Source organism: Aythya marila (assembly GCF_965140915.1).
Source record: "Aythya marila genome assembly, chromosome: 15".
Taxonomy (NCBI): domain Eukaryota; kingdom Metazoa; phylum Chordata; class Aves; order Anseriformes; family Anatidae; genus Aythya; species Aythya marila.
In genome coordinates, this window is record NC_139056.1 from 12752771 (window position 1) to 12776294 (window position 23524).

The 23524-nt window shown below is 39.7% G+C and overlaps 1 protein-coding gene across 3 annotated transcripts in view; it reads right to left on the reverse strand.

Annotated features, from left to right (window-relative positions):
* Positions 1-23524, reverse strand: part of MAD1L1 (mitotic arrest deficient 1 like 1) — a 348897-nt gene that overhangs the window by 323359 nt on the left and 2014 nt on the right. For all 3 annotated transcript variants that reach the window (XM_082772513.1, XM_082772514.1, XM_082772515.1), the window contains exons 3-9: positions 23359-23499; positions 21435-21614; positions 20067-20191; positions 19309-19390; positions 17957-18087; positions 16552-16666; positions 15559-15620 (exon numbers count right to left, since the gene is read on the reverse strand). In XM_082772513.1, coding sequence (XP_082628639.1) covers positions 15559-15620; positions 16552-16666; positions 17957-18087; positions 19309-19390; positions 20067-20191; positions 21435-21614; positions 23359-23499 — 836 coding nt within the window. The remainder of the gene's footprint in view (positions 1-15558; positions 15621-16551; positions 16667-17956; positions 18088-19308; positions 19391-20066; positions 20192-21434; positions 21615-23358; positions 23500-23524) is intronic.

Here is a 23524-nt window from a genome sequence, read left to right on the forward strand (position 1 = left end):
GCTGCCACACCTTCTTTCTACCAAATTCATTAGAATTTTTGCCAGAAAATAAAAAAAAAGTCTGCAGACAGCACATGACAGAGAGAAGACATTCTTAAAATTGTGTGACTAATGTTTATGCAGTGCAAAGAGCTCTTTATAACTCTGGGTAAGAAAAAAAAAAGACCACAACCAAAAAAAAAAGGCCATTTTTTCTTCCCCACCAAGTTCTACCTTTCATGTCAGCAGATGATCTTTTCAAACAGTATCAGAATAACACAGCATCAGCAGCATGTGCCTTCATGCAAAATCTGCAGCTCTCTGCATGGGCATTTTGCTTCCTATTACACCTCCTCTAAAGAGAAGAACTTGGACAAGCAAATACGTTCTCCACTGGCACTCCTTTTCCCATGGAGAGAGACATTCAAAATCCTGAAGTAATGGGCACAATTACTGGAGTGAGAGATTCAAATACATCCTACAAACTCTGCTTCAAACCCAGGGAAGTACATAAACTATCAGAAGTCCCATGTGCACATTCACCTGAGCTTGTACAGTGATCCACTTTTTTTTCTTTTTTTTTTTAAATTGGGCTTAAAAGAAATGCCCAAACATATAGTTTCTCAGAAAGCAGAAAGGAGGGGTACCTACTGATTGTGTATCAGGGTACTTTGGAAAAGAAGGGGAGGAATATCAGTGCTGAAACAAGTGCTGCCACCCCAGACATCCTCCCTTCAGAAAGCAGAAAGGCTTTAAGTACGTGAAACCAGCTCAACTGTGTAGTTACCCTCTAAAATGCCATCAGTTACCTAAATTGGGCTGTGTGGCAGAGAGGAATAAAAATGAGGCAGGGTCAAACCACCTCTAGAATTAATTTGAGGGGGGGGGAAAGGGTAAATTTCAAAAGTGGAAGGGGTTTTATCCCTGCCTTCCCTTACTCTCCTGCAGTCGTCATGGCCCAAAGAGACGGCAGCAGAGGATTCCATTAATAAATATATTTCAACTTCCTTTTTAATGGTGTTAAAAATGTATGCAAATCCATTCATAATTAGGTTTAAAAATTCCATTTCATGGGCTAATCAGACTTCAAAAAACTCAATTTTAGTTTTAATCAGATTTTAACAAGGATATTAAGTCCATTTCGTTCAGAAGAGGGAGAAACGGTGAATTTAACACAAAATGTATTCAAGTTTAGCCCTGGGAGATAATTAAATAAAATTAATTTGGCAAGGGTTGTCTGTAAATGGAAACGCTCCAGACAGCAGAGCACGTTTCTGAAGGAAACAAAAGCAGTTCATTACTGTACAAACAGATACAAAGCTTATTGTGCAGACAGGAGGGAACTGCAGCTCTGCCATAACACCAAGGCAGCCCAGGCCCTCACGCTGCCTCCAACACGCAGGAGCCTGTGGAGGAGAAGGCAGTTATTCCCTAGAAGTGGAAAATGCAGGGTGCAACAGATACAGACCTAATGATCCCAAGTCATCAGGTACAGAACAGTGAGAGACAGTTCCTTAAATCATGAGATGCTGCAGTCAAGGCAATCAGTGAGGTTGCTGTCAGGCATCATTTTGTCAAATCCCATGTAGTGGTGGAGTCCCTGTACTACAGGTCTGAATCTCAGCTTCATACCAGAGGCATCTCAGACAATACCCACGGACTGATATGGGTCTTAAAACTCTGGTAACTGTCTGATATTTCAGTTCTGAAGGACCAAATACTTCGTAGTCCCTGCACACCCTCACGCCTCCTTCATACTGCTCCTTCCCCTGGAACCGTGCCCATTTTCAAATCTCATGGCACCTCCTCGCATCCTCTTGACCTCAGTTCTCATGGCAATTCATCTCTGCCTTGCTCTTGGTCACTAATGATTCCTTCCTAGCTGCCTTACCTTGCCCTTTTTCTCTCATTATCTTTTTTAGATCAGCACATTGGCCCAGGGAACGTCTTGTGCTTCCTTATGGAGCAACACAAGTGCGTGGGATTATACAAATATGGACAACATAACTTGTGAAAAATATTAACGTTAATACATATAGGTAAATGCCCAGATGACAGATGCAGATCGCAAATGACTAACTCTGCCTCGCTATAGTTTGCACAGTCAAGTCCTTCAGCCTTATGCATGACTTTCATATCCAGTGTTAAGCATCAGCTTAACCAGCTCCTCAAAAAACTAGCATATGATTATGTCAAACACATCAGCATCTGTCAATCTCAGGCACAGAAGTGCAGATCTTATTACCAGATTTGTCTGGCATTTAACTACTAACATCATATGGTGAAAGTCAATTGTGACAGACACTTAACCAACACGCATCATAAAATAAACCAGAAGAGTTGACTAAGGCAAAGTTACAGGTTTAACCCGTACCCTCCAAACTCTACTCACAGAGACACACCACAGTTGGACAGAGCAGTACAGAATACAGGACAAATATTTTACCAAAAAAGCCATTTTAAACACCTAACTACAGCCAAAAGACTGACATAGAGAAATGGCACATATATCTTTAGCAGCTATCATCAGCCATATAGACAGGAGTGCACACATTTTCCAAAGTCCTATGTCTACCCAATCGGAACAAAAAAGAAAAAAACACCCACTTTCAGAGCACTTTTTCGCTCTTCCTCTCCACCAGCCTTCCAAATATATCAGTTATTATGAAGTGCCAATTGCATTTCCCCTTGCCAGCTACTTGCAGGCAGGCAGGCAAGCCGATAGGTGTTCCGTCACCTTGACGAGTGGGCCAGCTATCCAGAAGGCAGACGATGTCTTTGCCAAAGTTGCACTGGAAAGCATCAGACCAAAATGAAAGGCTTGTCACAAAACAGGCTTGATGCCATCAACCTTGGCTGTTAAATTTGCAGAAAACCACCTGAAGCCACAAAAAGCTTTAACTCTGGGAATACCAAGAGCATACAGACAGAAATGTTATTCACAAATGCACTAGCAAAACTGAGTTAAAGAAATCCTAACTAGGTTAAAGCATTACCTTCCGAACTAAGGCAATAACAGAAGCTGCAAAGTATCACCAAAACCTGTCCAAGGTAACTGATGATGACTTTTCTAATTGAGGATCTTGATATTGAACACATTCTCAAAGGCAGGTACTCTATTTCTGCCCTTCTTAGAAAATTAGTTGCATGTCAAGCCCTTACAGAACAGCTTCAGAAAGCCACAGGAAGAATGACTGTTTCATTAAAGCAGGAAAAAATATAGCTTGGTCAACTAGGGGAAATCCAGAATTTCATATACCTTCCTATCCAATAGATCTATCTTCCTTTCACACCCTTCCAGAGAGCCTGATGTGTTACTCACATCCGAATATCCCTGGAAGAGAGTATAAACAAGTAACAAGAATTCAAAAGCAATTTCAGAAAAAATGGGCTAGAAAATGGTTCTCATAATAGTTGCCCATCACTGCCCACCAAGAGGCATAGCAACCATTAACTTTGCTGACAAAAGTTGAGAATAATGTGGAAAAAGGAATCGGGTAAGGACAGAGGCAAAGTAGTACTAGAAAAAGAGAGAATAGATGCTCGAGATATCAAGTAAATAGTTTCTAGAAAAGCTGCAACTGCACCTATGTTGGAAGGTCAGGCTCCCCCCTTTTTATTTTTAAATCCCAATTCCATTTTTAGTGATAGGCAGCAAAAGTCTAATGCTGCTGCAATGTACAGAGGTTTCTAACACACTATTCCATAATTTATCATCCTCTTACAAGAATGCTGTTCTGTAACAGACATGGCTTCATGAGGAGAAGCACTTCACTGCCAGCTGATGAGCAAGGTGTGTGCACAACACATTTCGGTGCACCAGCAGCCCCGAGGCATTAACATTATACACTGTAAGAACTTGCACAAATAAGCTTCAGCAACGTGCTCCCTGCATCCTACTTCTGTGGTAGGGAGGGAAAGAAGGTTCCATACACGTCCACCTCACCTGCCTTAGCTACACAGAATAGTTGTGTTTTTATCTTCTTCCTGGTGAAAAGCCTTGGCTTTGTTTCCTTCATGCTGTTCTAGCCCCACTCAATGCTGTGCCTGAGAACAGCCTTAGCTCTAGATTTCAGCTGTCCAGCAGCACCTTGAAAATAACCTCCAGCCAGTAACCAGCTCCAGGTGTTTACTAAACCTACCTAGCCACTGAGCCCCCCGCACCTCCCCATTTTTGCTTTCAAAATGGGAATCTTTCCAGTTATCCCAGCCCAGTTCTCGCGAGGGCCTGGTTTGGTGCCTGCTCTCACGTCAGGCTGTTCTTCCTGCGGTTCTTCCTCGCCAGCTCAGGGAGAGCAGTGATGCACGCCAACACACCTGTGCAGCACACAGTGCTCAGTACATTGGCACTACGGAGCAACGGGAAGCAGAAGCCACACAGGAAAACTGGATCACAGGTTAAGACAAAAAGTGCTTTCCATTTCATCTCCTCAATCGAATCCGCAAAAGAGAAAGGCTTCATTTATAGAAACAGCAGTAATTTATGAATCACCTCTCTGTGCAATGCTTTATAACTCTTACATATTGTTTGAAATTAAAAAGAAATGCAACTGAAAGAGCATCAAAGTAAAATATTTTTCTATTTATTCTATGCACATAATACATAATGCCTCCCATTTACAGGAGTTTTCACACTAAAAACAGGGAGGACACCAAATAAAATTCTTTATACCTAAGTATAATTCATGCTGACCAAAGTTAACTAATCTTCATTCATGAAGTCTGCTTTACATCTTGCACATTACTTGGGTCTTATTTGGACCAGGATTCTGTTGTCTCTAACACTGCACCAGACACACATCAGTAACCAACCTGATCCAACAATCTGATACACAGAAATAGCAATTTCTGTGCTGTAAATTATTTTAAGAAACAAATACACTTACAGAATCACAGCTAGTTACAGAGAACCTTGAGGCACTTACAACATTAATCTTTTAACACAGAAACATTTCAAGTTCACCACATCTTTCAAAGAACAGTTTGCAAATGTGCAGTGCTTTTGCTACTAGAAGAGAGGGTTTTGTTTGTTTGTTTGTTTTTTCTCTCCAAACAATCCACAAGCAAATGTATTTTTACAAGCATACTCCTTTTAATAACACAGCTTATGAGGAACAAAAATATAGCCCAGGTAAATACCTGCTTTGATCAAAAATATTCACTGGCAAAGAGGTCCCAGGGGAGAAAAGACTGAAGCTTAAGGACAAGGCTTACATAACAATATCACAAGGCATTTAAGCTAGCTTGTCGGAGCATTGTAAAGATGCTGAAAAAATTGAATTTCAGTATTCATACGCTTCCATTTTTCTCCCACCCCATCTTGATGCTGCTGCACTAGATACCTACTAAGTGGGATTAAAAACAAAAAAATTAGAACTTCACTGGCTGATTCAGTACAGAACTCCCCTGTGCCCTGATGGCAAACCAAAGACAAATGATTAAAGCGGTACCATCGCAGCCACCACCAAAATCCTTGTTCCAGGCATTGACAAGGTTAAGTACTAACCAGAAGCAAATCATTTGCAGAACACCAACAAGATAACCTGCACCAAACTGGTACAGAAAAGCACGAGAGCTGATGCAGATCATATTTTTGTCTTATCTACACGGGTAGATAAGGTCTTTTTAATAGTTCAGCACATTTTTTCCAGTAAACTGCGTATTTCTCAACACGAGCAAGGGTCAGCTGTTCTCAGTTCATGTCCCTGTCCACATCAGGGCACGTTGTTGTACACAAACAGCACGTGGGCAGAAGGATGAACACGACCTACATTTATTCACTAAAAACATTTTTTTCCCCAGTTGCAGTTTTCAAAACCCTGATATTAAATCTCTGCAGTTCCAAACTAAAAATACTTTATTCTTCACATTCTTGAGTCCATCCCCGTGCTGACAGGTTGGTACATACACATTCATGCAAACATGAGACTGAAAAGGATGTTTAAATGTAGGTACTGTGAAGTACCTTTCTATAATTAAGTGATCTCTTTCATAACCTTGTGGAGCTTCAACTTCGTGGTAATTTGTGTACCTTTGACTCCACTGGAAGATGCATCCAGAGCAGTCTTGCCACAGGTTAGAACCTCCATCTAAGTTGTATTTATTGTGAGGCTATAGAGATTTGATTTAAATGCCAATGTTAATCTTCAGCATCGATGGTTCCATCTCTCTCACTGGTATTGATTCCCCTCCCTCCCTTCTCCTCCCCTCCACCCCTCTGTTTCTTAGCAGCAATTACATCTCCTGCCAGGTTTTGCTACAACAGGCCAGCCCTTCTAGTCTCCACTGGCTCATGGGGCTCTCCAGCTCCCATCAGCAACATCTTCTGCATTTAGTTTTTACTATTTTTCTCTTCTAGTCCCTTCTACTGCATGGGCTATGTTTTACAAACTATGCTTATAAGTGTAGCCTTGTGTTTTGTATCACTGAATTTCGTCCCACTTCATTACTCCAGTCCTTAGGGTCACTCAGTTCTGCACACCCAGCTTTTGAGTATTCATAAATCCTCTGAACTTGGCATCATTAGCCAAGTTTTATCAGCATATACCAATTTTTTGCACCAAAACCATTAATGGAAATATTAAGTAAAGCATATCCTAAGGCTAATCTTTAAGAAATTCTGCTTATCCTTGTATTTTTCTTTCAACAATACTAAATCTATTGCTGCTTAAACAATTCCTTATACACCCCATGATTCTTCTATTAATTTCCATCTTCTCATGCTTGGTTTATATTTTCCCAAATGGCTCTCTTGATCAAATGTTACAAGTCCAATTAAATTGCGTTTTGCTTGACAAGATAATCAATTTCCTAGACAAAGAAAGTTGTTACGTTAGTCTGACTCATCTTGGTACTCCTTGATCCAGTGGTGGAGGTAAATTTCTTGCCCTGTAGATAAAGGCCCACTGCTACAAGGGAGTAGCACAATGCAAGAGTATGAATACTTACAGGAGTATTTTGGTTTGTGCTTATTTAGAAGAGGCCTGTATATTTTGAAAAGGGTTTTTTAAAAGGGCATTGCTATGCTAAAACAAAAGCATCCTCTGTAACCAGGTACAGCATCTATTTTTACGTGTTTGTGAAAGTGTCCCTGCACAAACAAAACTTTGGGGATAGATGAAGTGTAATACACTGCACATCTAAGGCAGAAGGAAGGCACAGTACGGCCACAGTCCCAGCAGAAGATTTAGAACTGAAACAGGGAAAGATGCTAAAATGGAAATTAAAAGGTAAAATTAGAAATGAGCTAGAGATTATAGTGGTTATTGGGTGTGTGGAGATGACAAGATGAGAGGCTGCATAAAAATCAAGCAGGAGCGTTTGAGCCCTCTGACAGTAGCAAACCATCCCCTTGCTGATTAGTCTCTGCTATTTAAATGATAATTTCACTTTAAGGGAAACAGGACTGCTTAATGTAAGGAAAGTGGCTCTTTGTGAAAGTGTCTGTGCTTTTGAAAGCTTCTCCTTCACAGCAGAGTGAGCACCTGAGTTCAAGCCATTTACACATTACATGGGTCACTACATGCTGGAGGAAAGCAAGCTACCTTTACCCAAATGTTTTTCAACAGCATCTCAAACACTGCTTGCAAGAAATATGGCAGCAATGCAAAATGAAGCACCTGGTAGTGAGTTTCCAGTGGGAAACAAAGCACCTGCTATGCAGGAGGCAACACCAGCACACGTTTCTAAAACTACTTATATACCTAGGAGAAAAATAGCCTTAGGCTTATTGGTTTGGGAAATGCAGCTCGATGCAAGCTGGGACAATACTGTAGAATCTGATAAAAAACAGTCAATGGAAAAATAAGTGATATTTTCCAGGGGAAAGGAAAAAATAAAAAAAGTCTACCATCATCTGCACTTCCAAAATAAAGAATCACCCATCGTTTCAGTAATTTCATTATTCTCAGTACAGTTCCTGCAGGCGATCTACCACAGTTCCCTAAATTATTCTTCGACACAGAAGATGGATAACGTGCTGGTGTCCAACAGTTCTCTCTGTCTCCAGAATGCCAGATCTGTGCTCCTAGAAAGCCAGTCTCTCACTCCTCACAGGGCTTTGAAATGCAAAGAAAGGACAGATGTATTTTTGATGTGAGCTTGCTTACTTATTACTCTGATTTCTCTGATTACACATTACAGCCTGTCTGCCTACGTGTTAGGTGCTGACCCATTACATCTTACACACTTCTGTCATCCCTTTAGCCTCAAGACCTGATATATTTAAATGGAAATAAAAGCATTAATGTCAATGAAGAAAACTGGTATTTTTGAACATCAGAAAAGTACGGTGTTTGGGGAGAAAATCAATATTGGATAGGAAAATTATAGGGGAGGAGACTGCCCAGCATTTCAGTGAAGTCCTGGCAGGACCAGACCTACACTAAGAAATCTATGAGAAGAGGACACATGGCTGCCATATTAAAACAAAGTTAAACACCATCGGGATGGGAGAAGACTAAACCCTGTGCTAAAGCACAGACTTGACATCAGGCCTCCAAACGTTAACTTGACCTACACTCATCTATTCCAAAACCCGAGCCTGGCCTGAAGTCCCCCAAAACCATGTTGTGGCTACTCTGACAACCACAGCTTCAGGTTTTGAGTTGACAAAGGAAACTTTTCTCTCCACCACATGAAAAGCATTCTATAAAGGCAATCTAAAACCTAAGGCACTGCACAAAGTTAAGAATAACGTACATTCGAACATAAAATGATACAGGAGAACAGAAGAGCTTAGCGCAATAGGCCAGCACAGGCTGAATGCCACATTCAACAGGTAACAGCCTCCTCCGTGGTTGCCTCTGTAGAGAATGGTGGCTTCAATAAATACACACTTATTTTGAGACAACTGCAATAAATTTTCTCCTGAAACTTCTACCTCACTTTCCAAACACAAAGGCTCCCTTTGGAACTGTTCAGGCACTTCTTCTTCAAGAAGATTTTAAATGCTTCTAAAGCAATACTTACATCTTTTAGACATACTAAGTCCTAAAATACCAAGCACGTAAGACTTGGTTCTAAATAAACAAAGATCCTCCGCACCAGCCCTTCCAATCCTGGCTGTTCATTCCCAACTCCTCTGCCTTGCTTCGGAACTGCACAGGTATTTCGGCAGCCACCAGCAAGCAGGGACCTGACCTGGATGAAAGCCGATCCATTTTCCATTCTAGATTGCTTTTTGCTATGCAGGATCACCTCTTCAGCTGCACGGCTAAAAGAACCATAAAGTAACGGGCAGGAACAGCTCATTTTTCACAAGGCACTTGAGTCAGAAGCCCCACAGGACTGAAGTGGTGGAACTGCTGTAAGCTGAGCCTAAATTGTCCTGGTAGCACTGTGCATGAGAAATTCACACAACATTCATCCTTGAGCAGAAGCCAGCAGAAATCCTTATTTTGAGGTATTTTGTGGGATATTAGCAACCTGCATACATTTGCCCTGTTCACGGAGTGAATTCTTCAACATTTTTTAAACCACCAACTTCAGTGGAAGGCTAAGATTTTTATGCCAAAATTAAGCTTTAAAAAATAACTCTAAGTTACAGTATTGTGTCCACAGAGGAGAACAGCAGATAATCCTTCCATGAGGTCATGTGAGACCTTGCAACTATGAAACTTTCTATTGTAAATACACTTATTTGTTTGTTTTGGCTTGGTTTCCCTTCATGTAGTGTTTATCTCCTTTTTTTTTGGTACCCAGGGAATTCCCACTGTGATGAGACAGCTTGTTTTACATTGGGAATCTTGTCAACAGCAGTCGTGCAATTTTCAGTATGTCCACAGATTGTAAATTACAATTATTTACATAAAACTTAGATGCACAAAATGAAGTTTCTATCTCCTTGTACCACGTCAATTCTTTTTTTCCTAATTAGAGACTCAACTCGGAAGTAGGGATCTGCCACTATCCAACTTGGGCAAAAATGACCAAAAAAATAGAAATTAGAGTTTAAGTTCAAAGTCAGTGGTAGAATTACAGCCAACATCAAACACTTTTAATCAGATTAATTGTCTGATTGGTGACAAAAGACCACAGGGCTACAATAGGCTACTCCAATAAAAATATATCCTTGACTATGGAACAACTGTGCCAGCATTATGGCCCTGCTGGAACTAGCAACAGCAACCCCCCAGTCTTGCCTTGATTGGTTGCAGTTAATTAAGTATCCAGAAACGCATATGAGCAATTCAAATTATTTCAACATGCACTGCTTTGTATAGCTGTCAACAGATTTTTTTTTAAACCAGCAACCACTTATTCATAATGGACATTCAGAGAAAGGTAAATTACTACCTTGTGAGAAAAAAAGAAGATTATGAGCTTCATTCACTACTGCAAAGATATTCAATGCCTTGGATGGGAGAGAGTGCAGAGTAGCTAAGCATAGTTAATCACGATTCAAAAAGGAAAGTAGAGAACTCCAATATTCTCCCTTCTCTCCTATTCACTGAAAAAAAAGAGCACTAATCCACCACTAAATGCAGAATCAAGGAATTTGATTCCCTTTTCCCTCCCTCTCTCCTCCCTTCCCCCCAACTCCAAAAGCAGAATGTGCATAGAAGGACTTCCCGTACTGAGTGTAGCACCTGTGTAATTACAAATTACAACTGTGCTAACCACTGTACTAAATAGAGATGCTTGCCACTTAATTAGACCCTTTCTTAGAGAGGAAATGCATACACATTCACACTATCTCCTCTTCCTAATTGGTCTCAGACATCGCAGGAAGCTAGTCCCCAAGATTTGTCAGCCAGCCAGCCCACAGATGTTTCAGAAAGAAAACCAGGTCAGCATTAACAGGTTCACTTCTCTGGCTCTAGGCGACAGGTCAGCAGATCAGTGTCTGCTGCCTGCAGCTGGCAGGCTTCACTAAGTGAAAACGGTCCTTAAGCATTGGCCTCGATTCCTGTCAAATCTGCACTTCCCTTTACAGGCCTGGACAGCAAGCACACAAAACAGCTCCACCAGCTTAATGTGATCTCATCGCTGAAGCTAACTAAATTTACCTCTGCAAATTGAACGACGACTGTAGGCGCTCTCCAAAGTCAGCCTTACACCACAGGCAGGCACTAGGGGCCCACGACCTGCCTTCCAGTAAAACTGTAGTAGATGCCACTCAAGAAGGTCCAGACCTTGCCTTTGAGCAGCACAGAGAAGTCCAAGCACGTTACATGTATTTTCCTTTCTGCTATGTGAGCCTCACCCTTAATGTCTGTACTGTATTCCACAACACCTCCAAAAATGACAGCTGATTTCTCTCCCCCTTGCTTCGCTGTGATAGGCATGGAAAATAAGAAAACAATTCTGAAGAGTAATATGAACAAAACCTTTTGCTTTGTTTTCCACGCACACACTTCCCCCCCCCCCGAGCCTGAGATGACAATACTATTTCCAATAGAAAATGGTGCCTAAAAAAGGGAAAGACCTACCTAAATAGTTCATTATCAATATACATGATCATCTTCCAATCACTGATTACACACTAATATGAAAAGCTATCACTGATATAAACAACTGTGCTGTCTATACAAAGATCTTTGAAACCAGGAGGTGAAAATGTGAAAAATTCAAGAGTCAATGCTTCCAATTAAACCAGTACCAACAAGAAAAAAAAGAAAAAAAAACATACTTTAATATTTATTCTCTCAAAAAATATATTTAGACTCTCTGAATACTGAAGCTGCTGCCTGTGGCCCATCTCTGTCAGCCTCCACAAGTTTGCTAAATTTCTCAGCAAAACTTCAGCCTTTGAAAACCTGCAATCTTCTGCCACTATAGATAAATAACAAAGACAACTTCAGCATCAATCCCTGTCAGCTGCTACCAGTGACTATTGTATCTGACTTAATAAACACCTCGTTTTTAAAACATATCTGCTGCAGATCATTTTGCATCATTCAGCAGTGCAGGGTGTGTCTGTTTAGGGATAGCACCATCACCTGGCTAATCCGTTAGGGGACAAAGGCAACAGCCAAACAGACCAGAAGCAGGGGGAAAAGTGGTTATTTAGATGAAAAGCTCATAGTACAAGAACCCTCGTTTTGTATTTGGGTATCTTCTACATGCCACAGAAGGGAAAGGAAGTAAGAGCAGCAACAGCTATTAAACAACTATTAAACCAGATGAAATGAAAGATGTGTGGTGTAAATATAAAGTTTGAGTTGGTTGGAAAAAGCACAGTCATTAGAGAATATATGCTCAAATCTTCATATCATGTTAATACCAATACCCTAAAAGTAGAAGGCATGAAGACAATGATTATGTACACTGCATTAAGTCATTTTCAAAAGGTTTGATAGCAAAGATGAATGATTTTTACTAGACTAGCTGAGTCTTCTTCATGTGGCCAGTTTGTTTTTTTTTGTTTTGTTTTTTTTTTTACACCAGGCTGAGGCTGCTAGTCTGAAGCAGAAAGCCAGCTTCCTCCAGCAGCAGGAGAAAGGATGCCATCTCGTGGATGGATCTGTACATTGTCATCAGAATAAACCACCCCCCTTCTCCTCACACACCTAGACAGCCTTCCAGAAATAATTTTCTTTTAAATACATGTTGCAAATGGCAGTCAAGAAACTACCTGGAAAACGTCTAAGCTAGGAGTGCAACTCTGAGAAAAGAATTATGTCTGTTAAGATTTGCCTGGTTCTTCATCAAAGATGATCAATAACTCAACTACACAAATACCATATTTTGTAGAAATAAAAGTGAGAGAGAAGGAGAGAAGCTTGCTTTCTCACCATAACTCTTTCCTAACAACAGACTCAAACAACAGCCACACTCAGTAAGAGTAAACTCAAATATAAGGACCTTCTATTCACAAAACAAGAATTTCACAACATTGTCTTTCCTTTTACAAATCCTACAATCAAGAATGATGGATCAGAAGCGTACAAAGTTTGCTAGCAGTGTAACAGTAACAGATACAAAGAAAATTTAGAAGGGTTCCTATAGACAAAATGACATCCAAGATAAAAGTTAGAGCCAACTACGCTGTCAAGTAGGCAGTAAAAAGATCAAGATATCAGGAGTATATAACTGAAAACAAAAAGATTATGTGGATTCATCATGTATATGCGCAGACCCTATATATATACATATGGCTCATATTATTTTCTTGTCTGCACACCATGCAGCTTACAAGTGTATTATGTAATATTTGTGTACGGCAGGTATAATTCCAAGAGCAAATTCTGGAAAGAACACTACACAACAGCAATGCAAACATACTCGTATGCTCTAGAGCTAAAATGGATAAGCAGTCTTTGCCCCCAAAGTTTATGAGAGCAGGAGGGAAAACCTAGGAGCTTCCCAGCAGAAGAAACTGAGTACATTCCCTTACCGTCTGGCATGGGAGGGAATCCAGAACTGGCAAACATAAATATAGCCTTTGAGTAAACTGTTAATGAACTTGCTTTTTCCCAAAAGGTAAAGTATTATAAAACACTTAGCTCTTTCAAAGTTCCCAAGAAGAGACTAGTACTAAAACAGTAGGATTACCACTCCACTCCTCAAAGCTGCATCTTCTTTCCAAGTGCTTTTACATAAAATTAGACTCACAAATCTGATTCTAAGCCAATCTGACAAAAAGCCTGCTGGGACTAGGCAATCAGTGAACAAAAAACATCTAGTGGAGACACAGAACAAGCCCCGTGGAAATGCTGGAGGAGATGAAAAAACATCCTCTCCTAACATGCCACAGGCTGTACATGCTTCCCTTCCATTTTCTGTACCAATGAAAAAAGTGATAAGAGAACATAAAAAGTCCTAATGCACTCCCTCCCTTCTTCCTTGATGATCTAGTTATTAGCAAACAGCACATCACCCTGGTTCTCTGGAACAACCATCCAACTTCTTATTTTCTTCTACTGTGAGATGGGCGATTAATTTTTCCTCAAGCTCTCGCCTACAGCATACGCCAGGAACCTGACTAGGACAGTGATCTCTCATCTTCATACTCCTGACCAAAAACGAACAGAACTCATGCCATAAGAAGTCTGAGCAACAAAAAAAAAAAAAAAAAAAAAAAGAGCATGGGGAGGTAATCACCCAGTTCTACTTGCTACAATTGCATGCAAAAGATGATTTTTCCCCTCAAGAGCAATTCCCTTTTCTGAATGAGAAGATACCATTAATAGCACTAAACAATATGGCCCAATCAAAAACCTAACACTTTAGAGCGAATATTCTGATTTTAAATGAAGGAGTTATTAGACTTCAACAGGCAGAATCACTTGGTTCCATTTCTCTCCCACTGTGAAATTACCTCATTAAACCTTTAACAGCTTGAGGTAAGTAAAAAGCTTTTACTCCACTGTCTGATGGAACAAGTTTTGTGAAAAGGATTCATACTATTTCTGTCCATTCTTTGCCATTGGAGATTTAGCACAATTCAAACTTCATCTAAATGCATGTATCCTCATCAGAAGCTGGAGAGAATCTCAAGCATGTTATCTACCTGCAGGCCTCTAGAAAAGGTTTCATTATCCCCATTAAAGACAAAACACTGAGAAACTTAAGGGGGCTTTCCCCTGTTGAACACAAGTGTCTTTTACATGATGCAGTAGCGTGCCCAAACCATAGGTGCATATCCAAACACTCCTAGCTCCAAATAATCCCAGCAGTCTGCAGATATAAATCAGGCACGTGGAATGAATGTAATAAAGAAACAATTGGTATAATTAGGTTTTGCGGTACATGCTGCAGCTCAGAGCATGAACCAATATTAAAGGCAGCCTGTGCAAGACTGCTCATATCAAAACATTTCTTAAAGAAGCATCTCTACATCTAGCACAATAATGCATATATTTATAGAAAAAAAACAGTGCTGAAATATATGACACACAAAGACACCGTATCTATGCAGAGAACCTTCTGCAGTGGAAGAAAAAAAATATCAGAAGATTCACCATTTCCAGCCCTTCGTTACACCACAGACATACCAGAGACCTTTAAAAAAGCTGGTCCAATGTTCTAGATGTCAAAAAGTTGCCTTTGTGTACCATTACTTAACTAGCTGGTTTTAAAATGCACCAGTTGGTAGCTTGCTTGGTGGGTGTTGTTTTTTTTTTTTTCTCCATTTGTAAGAAAATGAGTTTATTCCATTTCTTATTAGATAAAATAAAAAAGCAGTCGTTAATCTAGTCAGGTACTTGAAGGAAGAAATGTCAAAACGTGATCTGGCAGTTTATTTTGATATCCAAATCTCAAAGAAAACATATTTATAATAATTTATCACAAGTAACCTCATTCATTTCTCTGGACACATCAAACAATTCTCTAAGTTTTCTTATTAAGCAAGCAGAATCTCTACCTAAACACAAATGTAGCTATATGCAAGAAGTTCAAAGAACTCGCAAGTAATTGCGGTCACCAGAGACACTTGTCAAGCTGCCTTGGTGAAAAATACTTCTTAACAGGATGTTATCTTACTGCTCTTTTTATTTATACTAAGTACTGGAAGAGCTTCCACATGAGGAAGAGACAGTAAGAAAGCATGATTAACATACTTCAGGTGTCCCGATGACTAAGAGGAAAGGAAAGTGGTTGAAAAGTTTTACCTCCAATGCTGTGAGCGCATACCTGATGTTCAAGCCAGTACTCTGGTCCAGTTTCTCCCAGCATTTTAATTTTCCCAGAAGTTTCTAAAGTATAGAGCAAAAGAAAAGTTTGAGACAGATGCATGTTCTAACGGCTCATTTTTTACAGTTTTCTCATAATTCTCATTCAAACTCAATGTTTTCCACCCGTGGATTTCAGTATCTTCTTATCTAGCACACCTGGGTTGTTATTCTCCTGCCCTCAGTCATTTTCTTAGTCACCAACACTTTGTGCCACATGGAACCCACCCTATGCTTCAGCTCTCTCTGTTATCCAGCTCTATGAGCTACTACCACTGTACTAGACCTTGGTAGACTAGACTGTTTGTAGAGAGGAAGAAAACAAGTTTCAATCTCAACATTGATACTTCAGCAGCCAAATTAAACTGTCCACTTCTCTTCCCATTTTTCCTATAGCTTCCTTATTTTCAGTCAGTACCAGATCATGCTATCTAAAACCAGACACCAGCATAGTCTGTAAAATCATTATGTTTATACATTTAGGTTGATCTCTTGACTTATATATGTTTGATATATGGTGGGATGGAGACAAGACAATTATAGTCATCTGAGACCACATTCTGGCCTTTGGCAGCAATGCAATTGGGTATCAAGGTTCTTACTACATGCATGCTCAGTAACACCAGGTTTCGGTAGAACTTAATAAAGAAAGGAGAAGGGAAAAGAAGAGGCATTTCCAGCAGAAGAAAACAAGGCAAAAAAAAAAAAAAGACAATACAACGAGACGTTCATTTCAGACAACCTTCGGCTCAGCAGCAGACTTCCTTTTGCCTTTTTCTCCCTCACTGTCATAGCTTCCCTCATGTTGACATTTAACTTTGGGAATGCCTGGCTTGAACTCACCACTTACAACACACATCTGAACCAAGACAACACAGGATGAGCCTACGAGACAGGAAGGACAGGCAACAAAGGAAATGCCGTTCTGCTCATCCAAACATTCCTAGCTCCTCACCTCATTTTCCAATTCAACAGTCACTAGCTGCGCTTGGACTTTCTCATAGCGTTCCAGTTTTCTTTGAAGACCTTCTACCTCCTCTTTAAGCAATCCATTGTTTTCTTTCATTTCCCTGTGGTGAAAAGACAAAACAACAACTGAAAACCTTGCAATTCCATTTGCTCTCACAAACCTGCAGATACACATGTAATTACAATGGAATCATACATATGACAGTGTGCAGACATTATGACATTTAACTGACTCGTTTCTACAGCCTTCACTGCAAAGCTGTTGCTACAAAAAAAAAAAAAAAAAAAGCAGCTTTCGTGAACTGGATTTTTTCAGTATAAGCACCATCCTAATTATGTCCAAACAACCTGAAGCTTTGTGTCAGCTTTACTGATTGGCAAAACAGCATGAAAGCTAGCAAGACTTCCAACTCTGATCTTCAGTTGGGCTGAATGCAGGGTTGGAACACAGCAAGCGGTACACACTCAGGCTTTTTTATACTCTGTGATGGCTGAGCCAGTATTGAGACTGCTTGCTTTTACCTTAATAGAGGTGTGCAACTGTGAGATAAACTGTTTATAAAAAAGAGACCTCTACATTGTTCATACCATGATTTTGTGCACGAAAACAAGAATGAGAAAAGAGTCCACAATAAACAAAAGTGATAATGAAACACTAACAAGAACAAAGTCAAGGGAGACTCCTTAATTTTAGCATAAGAAAAAGCTGGAAAGATCAGACAATCATGTAATTTAGACGTTTTTTTTTTTTCTAAATGTACCTAAAGATGGAAAGAAAGTTCGATTTTCAAAAAAAAGTTTTATGTTTATTTCATAGTACATATAAACTTCATTTTTTAAAGTAATTACCACTTTAGAAAGCCAGAAACAGTCTGCTCTATCAGGGGCTATATCAAAGTGTTTAAGGAATTTAAACAACTTCCCAAACATTATGCTAGAACAAGAGGTCTTTAAAATAGTGGTAACAAAACTAAGCAGTAGAAGCTATTACAGAAATGTAAAGCTGTCTTCTTTCTACAAGTATTTCTTTCCCAAACCTGTACAGAGTTCATCACTATCTTTAAACACTGAGTGGTGTTATTATACATAGATACCACCACCCAAAATGATCAATATTTGTTCTGTGAGGCTTTTGCTGTGTTCAGGAAGATTGCCCAGATCTTGTTAAAACCTCTCACCTAGTAACCATCACAGCACTGCTCAATTGATATGCAGTATTTACACGAAACATTTAAACTTCCTTCTGAAGTTTCCCATGTGGAAGTATAGCATCGTGCCACACTGTAAACCATGTAAGCCTAAGAAAGGGATTTCAAAGTGCATATAGTGCAATTGTCAAAGCTACAGAAGGACAGAAGATAACCCTCTCAACAACTGAACCCTTCTTTCACCTGAAGTAGGCATTTTCTTCTCTAAGTTGACGCAATTCACGCTCCATTTTGGGGAAACGGGCCAATTCTACCTTCATGTTCTTGACAATTACAGCATCATGCTCCTGCTGGGAGAACTTCTGTTCCAGGTCCTGGAAAACAGATGACAAGAGGACAGCAATGATTAACTTGGAACCCTTAAGAACTTCATCTCTGCTGTGCTTTTTAAACTTTAATCAATGACTTGATGAACAAAGGTAGAATGGACCTCAGTTGGTCACCTAATCCAATCCATAGCTCAAAGCAGGGATGACACACACTTGTTACAACTGTAACACCTTGGCTGGCCTCTCCTCTACACTTTTCTGTTAACTCTAAATTCCTAAGGAAAAAGTAATCCTAATAAAATCAATAAAATGCCCTTCTACTGACGAAGCTAAATCCCTGATTTTCTTGTCTTCTATCCCTCCATTAATTAAGCATAAAGATGGGCACTTGGATGGCCTTGAAGTACTAGGAATTAAAAGAAACATAAATGCACATTTTATAATTATGGTAAAGATTTTTTTTTTGGATGGGGAGAAACAACATTTATTTAGAGCAGTAATGTAGTCTGACACCTTGTTTCCCCACCTTTCCTTCCCATGGTTCTGCCTACAGCAGGAAGTCTCCTCTTGCAATCACAAAAATCAGAAATGAGATTGTCTTTCAGTATAGCTTTGCTTTACAGCAACCACAGGCAATGCCATAATCAGCATCTGTTCAAAGCAGAGTAACTCTCTACATCTGCCTCTCCCAGGAAGATAAAAAGCAAGTGGCAAAGACACTCCCACCAACCTACATGCTAATTTGAAAGGACACATATAAGTGCAGAGATGTTTTATAAGTCACTACATCTTTAAAAGCTTTGCAAGCAATTGCAGTTTTTAAGAGAGCTAAGCCCAGCTCCAGAGGAAGGATTTTCTGGGAAGCAGAAACTAACCATAGCTGCTTAGGTTCATCCCCCATCATTATAAAAAAAAAAATGCTTTAGAATAATAATGCCCTGGTCTCAAGATCAAACAAACCATTCATCCAGACAGAATACTGCATAAGGATATGCTCTCTTCAGAGAAAGCATAAGTGTGCTGTTTTCTTGGTTTTTCTTCCCCAAAGAAATGATACAACAAAGGTGAAAAGTATCATATTTGGCTAAATCCAATCTCTACAATTAGCCCTATCTCAGTTCTTGCAGGCCACCAGATCAGATTCTTACATGACAAACTAACCTTTTATTTCTGCAATAGGCTTTTTTTTAAAAAAAAAAAAATTGTTTTGTTCTTACATTGAAGAAAATAAAAACTGAAGGTTTATATAGGCCACAATTTCCTTACCTTAATTTTCTGTTCATATTCTGCCAGTAGGGACTGGCTTGCTTGCAACGTCTGGATTTGTTGATTAGCTTCTTGCCATTTTCTATGAGATGTAGACACAAGAGACAGTCAGCACCCAGGAATTATGTACCAGAAATAAGCCACATGCAGAAGTATCAGCTGCACAAACATTTCCAACCACCACTAACAAAGTATATGGCACTATTATGTAATATTATCTCACGCTGCTTCATACTCACACCATCTTCCTCTAATTCAGAGGAGAAAAGATACATTTTTACTGAAATGATGCATCTTGAAAAATATTTTTAAAATGCTAATCAAGTCACCTTCATTCTGAAACCAACAAATATACACTCACAGTAAATTAGAAGTAAAAACAAGGAAAGCAAGGAAAAACACTCGTACCTTTCAAGTACCCCTCAACTGAGATTTATGGCTTGACATTTTTGTTCCGTTCAGTCTATAAAACTCAGATTAGCCTTTCCCACCCACCTGCCTTCTGTTAACTCTCCCGTATGAACATGAGACATAACTGAGACAGATTTTAAGCTTGAGTATTTTCCTCCTCAAGGTACTAATAAATTGCTCCTCAGAGCTAGTTTCAAGCAACAGTTATAACCTGCACATCCAGATCAAAGAACCCCTTTGAAGAGGGGAAATCAAACACTGTTGAAAGTTTTCTGAGTGACAACATCTGCACAAGGCTGAAGTTCCGTTTGCCTTTTTCTCCCTACAGTTATTCAGCCCCTGCTTACTTATGTTGAACATCCAGCTGTTCCATCAGCTCTTGCTTCTGAGAGTCTTGGCTTGTCATCTGCATCTCTTGATTCATTATATTCCTTTGCAGCTCAGATATTTTCCCTTTTAATATAGTGATTGTCTGCATCAGTGGAAAGAAAATAAACAGAAAGCCTATGAGTCTCCAAGCTGGAGATTATGGATGGTAATACACAGAAGTCACTACTCCAACTAAAGAGCACAAACTGGTTTTAGACACAATCCCAGATTCTTGCAAAACCTTCAGACCTTCAAGTTCACCTCAAAACAAAGGCAAGAAAAAAAAAATTTAGTTGCTTTCATCTGTACCCAAATCATTATTCCCATTACCTAATAGGCAGGTGACCTCAAACTGGCATGAGAAATATCGAGCTTTAAAGCTAAAAGATGTCAATATACAACGATACACATTAAATCTAAAAATTATCCCACAAACATTCCAAACATTTTTTTCTGCGTTTCAAAATGGAAAATGTCTGGGTTTGCCTCAGCCAAATAACAGATTATTATGCTTTCCTTAGAAATCTAAAGCCAATGCCCTTTAAAATTTAATTCTAAACTCCAAAGAAAAAGTCAGGCAGAGATTTGTTTCAAATAGTCATTACTTAGCTCCCTTTAACAGAAAAAAAAGTGAAAAAAACTCAAAACCTGACAAACACAAGGTTCTTTCTAGACAGAGAGACACGCAGGATTTATCTCCATACTGATAGATATGGAAATAAAAAATAGAAATAGAACTGCTTCACACATTTCTTACATGCATTTAGTTTCTCTCACATGCTGTCATTGTCTCTCTGTTTTTATCACTGATAACTGCTGTGCTAAACATTATCGATGGGATAAAGCACCTGAACATACTTCCTGTGACACCTAAGCAAGAGGAAGGCTTAAGGACTTAGTAGTTATTGATCCACAGCTGGTGTAGAAAAATCAAAACAGAAAGTTACAAACAAACCAGCTGAACTTAACTATAAGGACATCTGAAAAGGCTGAGGGTTGAAAAGATGGTCTGTTCACCCAAAATCCAAAAGAACTGAAATTATTATCCAAGCATTCATATTACAGTGAAACACGTGGGTATGTGTTTGGAAACACCCTGTGTGTGACTTTGGTCTCATCCACCCTGCAGTTCCTCCTACCTCCCTGAACACCTCCCATCTTACCATCTCCTCCATTGTTTCCTGTGTTCGTTGTTCAACGTCCTGTAACCTGGCTTCTAAACCCAGATGCAGCATCTTGCCCTACACTTTTTTTTTTTTTTTAAACCAAAAAGGCCATTTTCAGTTCACAAGAACTGCAAAGTCACCTGAAGCTATGAACAGATTAGAAAACGACTCCGTTCTTACTTCATTAGCTTCAGCTAATTTGCTCTCCTTCTCTTGCAACTTCTTACTCATTGTCTCCATGCTCTTCTTATAGGATTTGTTCATCTCCATTTGCTCTTTCAGTTTATTTTCAGCTTCTGTTTCCCTTTCCTGATACTGCTTTATGCGTGTGAGCAGCTCCTGGTTACGGTCAGCCTCTCGCTTGCAAAGAAAAAAATATAAAAAGAGACATAAGAAGAAAGTAGCACAAAGGTGAAGCCCTTTCTGCTTCCCTTGTCTCTGCTCCTCATTACTGTGGTCACCATGGCACCATCATGAAGCAATGTTACTCAGACCATAGCTTTTAACACCTCCACTAGCAAGGTCAAAATCTTACCACCAGCAACTCCATGTCAAGGAATTACCCAGGGCAACAGAGATAGAAAATAGAAAGTGTTCTGCAGCCTTTTAGAGGCTTGAGTATCAGAACACAGACAGGGCCTCACAGACTCCACTGCACACTCTACGGCATATGAAAGATGAAAACATTTGGTAACCCAATTTAAAACTGACCCACACAGAGCAAGTTTATTTGAAGAATCTCAGAATTCAATGGTTGGGTTAATAGGACAAACTTCCCTCTGCAACTTCTGGAAACTGTATGAGGCTATTTAACAGAAAAGCAAACAGGTTTCAATGCACAGTATTACCAATGAATACAACCAGTATTTTTGCACTGACAACCTTTCATATAGCTTTTCAGTTTAGTCCTACCACAAATTGATTACCACTTATTTAAAAATGTGTAGTAAATTGCTTTCCTAATCAAAGCAAATCAAGACGCAGATTTACATAGTAAGCAAGGATTACACAAAGCGACGTGAGGTTCCTAAAACCAATATCCACATGACTCAAAAAACACAGCATTTGAGCAGGGTAATTACCACAGTACTGGATTAGTGCTGCTCCCTTTTTTGTACTAGTATTGCAAGGGTTTCAGTGACTGACTCAGCTAGATTCCGGTTTGAACTCTTCAGGGCTTAATCCTAAATCACCTGACTTCAGACAAGAACAAGAACTTTAGTCACTGACCTGCTATTTCACAGTTACACACTAAACCTGTCACCCAACACCCTTTTAAATTATTTTTAAAAAGGGGGTTGTTTTTTTTTTTTTTTTGTTTGTTTTTTTAAATAATAATTAATCAGCTGCATATAAGGCCTTTAGAATCCTACAGAACCCACCGCTCTACTGCTTATTTCAGTGGCAGAGTTAAGCAAATATAAAACTGGAAACCAAGAAGAGCTCATGGATCAATGCAAGCTCTCTTGTGTGACAGTGCACGGTTGGCATTGCTGTCATTCCAGTTAATTACAGCCACACAATCTAAATGCTTGCAATTGTGCCAGCAGAGGTTTAAATTCATCTGGGAGAAAAATGCTTAAATACTTCTGGGAGGAACAAGTAACAAATCCCTTTTGTTACTGCTACCCACGACAACTTCAATGCTAAGTTAACAGAACCTAGTGATGAGATCATCAGACAGCTCAAGGATCAAACATGGTCTGACGTTCACACTGGCCTTGTCTACTTTAGCAAGTAGTGCAATGTGCTAGTAATTTAGCAAGTAGTGCAAAGTGGTCTGCAGAGCAAAGAAATGGTGCTAGGAACTTGACACCAACACCATTTTCTTTGCAGGAGCATTTACCACAGATTAGCTCAACTCTTGCTCTGTAGACTGAGTGTCCGTTAGCAGCTGGGGTGCACTATGCTTGCTCCTGGACTGCATCTTTTACTTTAGTTTCCTCCAAAAAGAGCCTAGTATGCATACTGTGAGACACAGCACGGCAAACCAAAGCACAGCACGTGAGAACAGTCAGAAGCATTTCCCTGATCCAAACTGAAACACCAACACAGATGCACTACGTGTGTTCTGACTCAGGCCTGTGTCATCTGTCATCCTTACCTCATAGTTTCTGGCATTGGTATTAGCTGCTTTCTCCAGCTCAATGCGAGCTCGTTTGTGGCTAAGCTCCATCTGCATCTTCTCTCGTTCCACCTGCAGGAGCTGGGATTTGGAGTGGATCCGCCCAGCTTGTTCTTCCAACTGCCCAGTGCATATGTGAAAAGGG